This window comes from Vigna unguiculata, chromosome 7 (assembly GCF_004118075.2).
Source record: "Vigna unguiculata cultivar IT97K-499-35 chromosome 7, ASM411807v1, whole genome shotgun sequence".
NCBI classification, from domain to species: domain Eukaryota; kingdom Viridiplantae; phylum Streptophyta; class Magnoliopsida; order Fabales; family Fabaceae; genus Vigna; species Vigna unguiculata.
This window is the reverse complement of record NC_040285.1, coordinates 31903497-31911793: the sequence shown is the minus strand read 5'-3', so window position 1 is coordinate 31911793 and position 8297 is coordinate 31903497. Positions and strand designations below refer to the sequence as shown.

Below are 8297 nucleotides of genomic sequence, written 5' to 3'. Positions count from 1 at the left end.
ATCGTGCTTTTTACTTTAAAATACGAGAGAAAGTTGGGATAGACGGACTTAAGAATGACAGAATGACAGGTTATTCCTGGTTACTTGGCGTGTTTCACGTAATTACAGGTCAATTAAGAAATTTATCACTAACTTTTTTCATGTATCTAATAGAAAAAGAATTTACGCTAGAGAAAATTAATAATTTATGAATAAACAATCTATGTGTAATAAGTTTTGACGTATAAATTATAATGGTTTTTAAATTTATAAATTAAAAAATAAAAAATTAAAACATTTCATTCAAATTTAATCATGTATTAACTTTTCTTTGATATTAATGACTAAACACATGTTGAATTAACTGAGTTTAAAAAATTAATAGAATATACGTTTTAACAAATATTAGAGTTCATCATAAAATAAAATCCAAAGTCAAACTTATACATTTGTGAAATAATAAGTAAAAAATATTTATTCATATTTGATAAACAAATAATTACATATAATTATAAAATATTGAAAAGATAAAAAACCTAAGTTCATCGTGAGGTGAGACGAGGTGTTTCACACTTTGCAAATTATACCAGAGGGGCCGTTGCACCCTAATTGGTTGAATTCCAACAAAATCCAAGTTTTTTATTATTGGAAAGTATGGTCAGCACACATTTTCATTTCTAAAAATTACATACACAACCTAAATATAAATCTTCTCGATAACTAAATCCATAAACTTATTTCCAAAGGCCAAGAAATAAGCTAAAAATTATCATTAGTTTTTTCTGAAAGTATTTTTTAAGAACCATAAATGAATCATAGACACCACTGTGACTTCCTATTTAAAAACATCACAAGCTGTTTATAAACTGAAAGAAGTTTTTTTTTTAACGAATCTCGGTAATTTTAGATTAGCCTTTTGGTGTTTTTGATGGAGACATATCCGGATCATAAAAAAATACGTCAGATAAATTTAATTTTAATAATAGAGAAAAAATCATATAAGAATTTAAAAAAAGGTGATTTTGGTGTTTAATTATGAGGAGTCTGTAGTGGAAATCCTGGTCCTCAAGGAAAGAAGGATAAAGGAATAGGAACCAGGATTTGTGCAAACCACGCCAGAATTTCATTATTTGCAAGCTTCCATTAACCAACGCTCAATCTTCCACGATTGTGCTGGTGGCACAACACAACGCCAATTTACGTGGGAATCAACAAACTAATCAAACATAAAACAAAACAAATAAAAGGTCTATTTTTTTCTTTTTTTTTTAAATAACCCTTTCTTAATCATCTACCACCCCATCTGTGCCCACTTCGAAATCTTCTCCTCTCGCTATGGGTTGCGGCTCCTCCTTTCCTGGTAAACTTTGATTCATTGTTTGTTGATTTAGCTCTGGGCTCAAAAGGGTTTCGGAAAAGTTGTTATTTTTTTGACTGATTGTGGTTTTGATCTGTGATTTTGGGGGTGTGGTTTAATGGGGTTCCGTTGTTATGAATAATGATTGAGTTTTGATTCTGATGGGGTTTTGCGGGTGATTGATTTGTGTTTACAGATAGGGGTTCAAGGCATATGGGTCGACCCCATCCCGAGGATGGTGGAGGGCACGATGCCAGGAATATTAGGGTCAAGGTATTTGTGCAGAGTTCTTGGATTGCTCGTGTTTTGCCTAGTTATTTGTTTTTTTTTTAAAGAATTAAGAAAAAAGTTCCTTTATATATCAATTTATCAATATGGTGTCATGCAATTACCAGTTTCTTGTAAATGTTGGATTTTTTGTCGAGTGAGAAAGTCAATTGTTAAGAGATCCGTGGTCGATTACCCGGAGAAATTGTCTAAATAGAATTTATAAGGAGGGAACCTCTGGATGGAGCTTTCCGTTTTCTGTTGCAGATTAATTTCATGGTTTTTGTTGAAAGCCGCTGCATGCTGAAACAGAACATAACCCTGTTTTTAGTTATCTAAATGACTAAAAGCTTGAGAACCATTTATTTATCTTGATTCTGTCATACTAGCCTTGTTTTGATTGTGAATTGTTATTTCTTACTTGTTGCAAGTTTTGATACTTTAATTAGTGACAAAAGTTGAAATAACTTACTACCAGAAATTTGATTTGCTAAAAGAATGGATTGCATTTGTTGATAAGATTATGACCTTTAAGTATCAGGATGAATGAATGGGAAATGTATTGCAATGGATGAAAGTCATAATTAATTCTGTTGAAATTAATCATAATTAATTCTGTTATACTCTAGTATTTTCTTGTTTAACCTTTGAAGGAAACCATGACTAACCTTGAAATGTCACTGAAAACAGCTTGTTCTCTTAGGTGATTCTGGTGTTGGTAAAAGCTGTATTGTTCTACGATTTGTACGTGGTCAGTTTGATGCAACATCCAAAGTAAGAATATATGGCTTTTGTTTTGGTACTTTATTTTATTTTCTAATAATTTAAATTTTCTTAATAGTTTCTATGACTTGTTATTCCACGAGATTTTTCTTAAATGTTTTATACTTCTTGATATAAGGTGACTGTTGGAGCTTCTTTTTTGTCGCAAACAATAGCTCTGCAAGACTCTACAACAGTAAAATTTGAAATATGGGATACTGCTGGCCAAGAGAGGTGTCTGTCACAATTTCTTAATACATTCTGTTTCTCTTAACATTTTCCCTTTATTTTATTTCAAGGTCAAATTGTTTTTGAAGTAATATTTGTTTGCTAATAATTTATTTCAGGTATGCCGCATTAGCACCTCTCTATTACCGAGGTGCAGCAGTTGCAGTTATTGTCTATGATATAACAAGCCCAGAATCTTTTAGCAAAGCACAGTACTGGGTTAAGGTAGATTTGCAGTTATTGCTTTGTTCTATTTTGGCATTTCTTGTTTGGTTAGTTACTTAAAGTTTTGAACAATATGAATAACAAACAATTCCCTTTATTATTTAGTCTGAACTGTACAATGATGAATAGAATACAGTCTTCTTTTAATCCATTTCTGATGGAGCTTGGTGGATCACATCAATTTCCTTCATTTAAAACATCTGTAGTTAAGTAATTAACCTGATGGATGTGCATCATGACTAGACTAGATTGCAATACCCCTGCCTAAAAGCAGTTAACAAGGAGGTTAAAGAAATTTATGTTTTGTCTTTGATCTGTAATTGGGTGATGATTATGTGAGCTAGGATGTGCAAATATTGAAAGCTTGCTTGTACTGCAAGGTTTTATCTGCCACTATCCACTATTGACTACTATGATTAATATGTACTTAATATTCCAATGGACTGTTTTCCCTCATTTTTCTTTTCACACGTGAGATTGTATTGATTGGATTTTGTTGCAGTTGGAAAAAAGAATCTAATCACTGTCATTATGGATTTAGTTGTTGGAAAAACTATCTGAAGAATAAAAAACACAGCAAATAGTTCTCTTTGATATACTAATATTTGACATCTCTTTGATGTACTACAATTATGCTGTTATATATATCTTAGGTATCATAAAATCATTAGATCATGAGCTGTTTTAGTAGGAGCTACATTTCTTTCTATTTTGTTTTAGCAACTGAAATAGTGATAATTTAGGAGCTACAAAAGCATGGAAGCCCTGATATAGTGATGGCACTGGTCGGTAATAAAGCTGATCTTCAAGAGAAGCGGGAAGTCGCTGTCCAGGTAGTGCAACCTTCCTCCATAACACAGTTATCTTTTGAACAAAATAATTTGTTTCTTACCTCATGTAGTTTATTTTAATGTTTTTATGAAGGATGGCACTGAATATGCTGAGAAGAATGGTATGTTTTTCATAGAGACATCTGCAAAGACAGCAGATAATATAAATGAACTGTTTGAGGTACGCTTGGTGTTTGCTTTCTTCCTGTTATTAGATTATAAAATTAATCATTTCATTTTGTATTTGTCAAGAATGAGAATGTATGAACAGTAGAAACTAGTTAGCTGTTTAATTGGTTTGGCAATTAGGATTTCATATCTTACTTGGGTATTCCTGCAATTACTTATGAGAATGAATGTCTCTTTGGATTGAGTATAAGGTGCCAAAATAATATATGTGATCTTGTTTTGGTGGTGGTCATCTGATCTGAAGTCTAACCTGTTTAATTTAGTTGTAGGGGCAACAATGCTTAAGTAATGATCAAGTGTTAGGAAGTATAGGAATACTGTTTGATATTGACTTGCAGATCTTTAGGATTTTCCAGAGGCTATTCTAGTAGTGAATTTTCGGCTTTAACTTTGATCTTTGGTCTCTTAGGACATTGTTGACTATGCCACTAGCAAGCTCCCCCCTGATGTTCTTGCTGCCTGAAGATAGTTGTACTTGTAGCAAACTCATATAGACCTATTGGAGGGGCTAAAGATGATCTTGAAATAGGAATTCCGTCCTACAAAAATCCAAGATTGCATCTTTTCCATCAAAGGTAATATCTTGGTCTTGGAATACATAAGGGAGTTAAGTTAACTACTAAAAAATATTTTAGGTTAGAGAAACCATAATAAAATGGCCAGGGTTATATTTTGAGGTTACACAAGATTGGTACTTGTAGAGAAGTTCAACAATCTTTCCAGAAAGCACTAACTTCTTCTAGGTAGCCTCCTATATACGAAAAGGATCACAGCCTCTGCTAACTATAAACTGAAGATATTAAGAGAAGATAAAAAGTTACAGTTTGCATTGAAATGAAAATAACAACACTATTAATACAAAAAAAAAAAAAATTGATGTGTTTTTCTAAAGTACTTGCAATCTCTGACCTATAGACAGTTTTCCTCCCTTTTGTTTTGGTGGATTGCTCTATTTATGATGATGTCTTAACTTGATCTGATGTTTTGTTCATCATTTGTGTACAACCTGTTATTTGTTTTAGATATGATTGTTAATATTATGATACATGGTTTTGTGCATTCCCAATTAGGCTTAACCATTAAAACCTTGGTTTTGACAGGAAATTGCGAAAAGACTGCCTCGCCCATCAGTAAGTTGAAGTAGCCACAGATAGCAGCTGAGTAAGGGTCTGCATTTGCTTTTCATCCTCCAAAACTGTAGTGTATGGATTGTGTTTATGTATATTGTGATTATTATTAGATATATCTGTTATCTTTTATCAACCTCTAATAATCTCTCATGTCATCATGTACATGATATATTTTAGGCTATACTCTGTGAGACCCACAAATATGATATCAAGGACCCATCATTTCTTTGCTTAACGTATTTGGATGTTGGTGTCTTGTATAAATTTTATTTTTGCCTAGTATAAATTGCTTCTTATCCAATTTATTTTATAACTTCTACTGCTGAAAACACACAACTCTTCACTTTTTTATAATAATAAAAAAATGATCAGTATAAATAAATTTTATATTTTTATTGTAAGTGGATGTTATTTATTTTGTAGCTTTTTTTTTAATTACAAATAGGTATTTTAGTTTAACAAAACTAATTAAATTTTAAAAAAAACGGTGTAATTAAATTTTAAAAAAGTATCGGTTAAAAGGTAAAATAGAAAAACAATTAATTCAATTTTAAAAAACTGTTATATAAAGGATAAAATAAGAAAGAAATGTAGAAAAAAAGAAGAATTTTCTATATATAATATTATAGATAATAATATACATAACTGATAAGTTTCAGTTTGACCTTACGAAAAAGCTTTTTATTTGAGTTCGGCTTACTAAATAAATACCGAATTTAAATGTTTGTTCAGATATGTCTTTATTATCTCCAGTTAAAGCTTGAAACTCGTAGGCTATGAATAAAATTAGAATATTTATAACTATATATAAAAAGATTTTTTTTTACATCTTAATATTTTAATTTTATCTTTTATAATATAATTATTTGTTAAATTTTTGAAAATTAATTATTATTTTTACTTATTTTTTATTAAATTATACATAAAAAGAATTTATTTATATTTCATAATTTTAGTTTTAACTTTTATATCATAATTATTTATTAAACTTTTATTAAACTTTTAAAAATTAACTGATATTTCTTAATGTTTTTTATAAAAAAAATTATTTTTTTATTTATTAATAGTTTTTTTTATTTTATTTTTAATAAATATAATTTTTTGTTACATATTAATATTACAATATCATCCTCTATTAATATAATATTATATATTTTAAAAAATGCCATTCATTATATATGTTGTATATCTATTTACCTATTTAAAAAATGCCATTCATTATATATGTTATATATCTATTTACCTAATACCTCGCAAGGAGAAAGACAATTTGCATCATTTATTCAATTAAATTCATTAAATAAATTTTTTAAAATTATACGAAAAGTAATACGAACCTTCACACTTATTTATTTATTATGTTTCGAATATTTGTCGATCTGATTTGTCATATTTAGTTCTTCAAGTCAACCTAGTGAAATAAGGGTTGATTTTAGTGACTTGTAATCAAATTTGTCTTACATAAGAAATACATGATAAACAAAATTGATTAGTAAATTTAAAAAAAATATATGAAAAGTAATAAGCAGTTCCCACATATTTGTTCATTGTTAGGATGGCAACGGGGCGGGGACGGGTTTCGCTATCCCATACTCATCCCCGTAAAAAAAATTCATCCTCATACCCAAACCCAACGGGTATAAAAGTTTTATCCCATCCCCGCCGGGTAACGGGTATAATCTCGTACCCATACCTGTACCCGTTTTCTTACTACTTTAATATAAATTTTAATTAATTTTTATAAAATAATAAAAATTACGGTAAAGGAAACATAATATTATCAAATATTCAATAATAAGATAATAAATGTTTCTTCGATATCAAATACTTTGAAATAAATTATAATTGTTTATATTTTATATTAGAATACCAAATAAAATTTCATTAAAAATTCATGAGAACTAAAACATTTATTAAATTTGCAAACTGCAAACATTAATGAAACCTAGTTGATAAAATTAAAAAATATTTTTAAACAAATTTAAAGGAAAACAATATTCAAATTAAAATATATTTTAAATGTTTGTTTACTTCAATTTTTAAATTCTAATGAATCTCTTCTTTTATACACTAATAAAAATGATAATACATCATTTAATTAAAATGACGCAAATAACAAATAATACACATAATAATAAAATTTTAACATGGATATTGTATCTTTTGAACTCCAAAATATGTTGGATGGTGATAAAAAAAATTCATGGCAATTACATTAAATTTTGATATTGTAGTAAATAAAAGTTATTTATACAATTATAGTGAAAAATTATAGTATAATTGATATAATGAGTTAGAAAATAAAAAATAATTAGATAAAATATATTGAAATAGTATTCTACATGATGAAAATAAAAAAATAAAAAAATAAAAAAATTAACAAATGTATGTCTTAGAAACAATTTGAGAAACTATTGAAAGAAATCGCACAAAGAAAAAACGAATGTATAATTAAGAGTATGATAAGATGAAAAATACCTTAGACATCTAAGAACACTTTTCAAATATCAACATATATAATCAATGGTTGAGAAATAATTGTTTTAGCAAAACAAAAAAGTTCTTCAAATGAAACAAAAATTAATAAAAATAAGTAAAGAATTTTTTTATATTACCTAGTAAATGAAAGGTTTATGCTATTGAACACTTAAATTGAGAGTATTAAACATACTCATGTGAAAAGAAAATATACAATAAATAAAAATATTAAAAAATAATATAAATATTCAAATATGAGACATAAAAAAATTTTAATTGACATACATCATTTTAACATAATTACATAAATGTTATGATAAGATGAAAAATATATTGGAGATGTGAATGACTTTCATGACAAACAATTTAAATGATGACAGAGATATGGTGGGGACGGGTATTATGGCGGAGATATGTACATCCCCATAACCATCCCCATACCCAATTGAAAAAGTCGGGGATTTCCCATACCTATACCCAGTCAATGCGGGGATTCCTCGTCAAAACGGGGACGGGTTCGGGCAATACCCACGGGGGCGGGTTTATTTGCCATCTTTATTCATTGTGCCCCACTTATCCACTTATTTGCATGTCTAGTTTGGCTTATATAAGTCACTAAAATCAACCCATAGAGTGCATTATGGAGGTGCCCCACTTATTTTCCTATCTAGAGGTGCCTATTTTGTTCTTCAAGCTAGAGACTTAGTGCAAGCAATAAGATAAAAAAAGATTGATTAGTAAATTTAAAAAAATTGTATGAAAAGTAATACGCAGTTCCACACTTATTTATTTATTATGCCCTAAATATTTGCCTATCTGGTTTGTCCTTTTTATTTCTTCAAGTCAACCACC

The 8297-nt window shown here is 28.8% G+C and overlaps 1 protein-coding gene across 2 annotated transcripts; it reads left to right on the top strand.

Annotated features, from left to right (window-relative positions):
• The first annotated feature begins 1011 nt into the window (after positions 1 to 1011).
• On the top strand, positions 1012 to 5231 carry LOC114189586 (ras-related protein RABF1). 2 transcript variants are annotated; one of them, XM_028078191.1, is made up of 9 exons: positions 1012 to 1339; positions 1533 to 1609; positions 2294 to 2377; positions 2505 to 2599; positions 2713 to 2818; positions 3562 to 3651; positions 3743 to 3829; positions 4247 to 4412; positions 4938 to 5231. In XM_028078191.1, exons 1-8 carry the CDS (start codon positions 1315 to 1317, stop codon positions 4298 to 4300), a joined length of 618 nt encoding a protein of 205 aa, XP_027933992.1. In that variant the 5' UTR covers positions 1012 to 1314; the 3' UTR covers positions 4301 to 4412; positions 4938 to 5231. The 2 variants fall into 2 exon arrangements, with proteins under 2 accessions (XP_027933992.1, XP_027933993.1); XM_028078192.1 differs by lacking the exon at positions 4247 to 4412 and having other exon boundaries at positions 1013 to 1339.
• Positions 5232 to 8297: the final 3066 nt, after the last annotated feature.

Coding starts and splice junctions, on each gene's coding strand:
- LOC114189586 (XM_028078191.1), top strand. CDS start 1,315: ATGGGTTGCGGCTCCTCCTTTCCTG. Junction 2,378..2,504: donor AGTTTGATGCAACATCCAAA/GTAAGAATATAT, acceptor TCTTGATATAAG/GTGACTGTTGGAGCTTCTTT. Junction 2,600..2,712: donor GATACTGCTGGCCAAGAGAG/GTGTCTGTCACA, acceptor AATTTATTTCAG/GTATGCCGCATTAGCACCTC.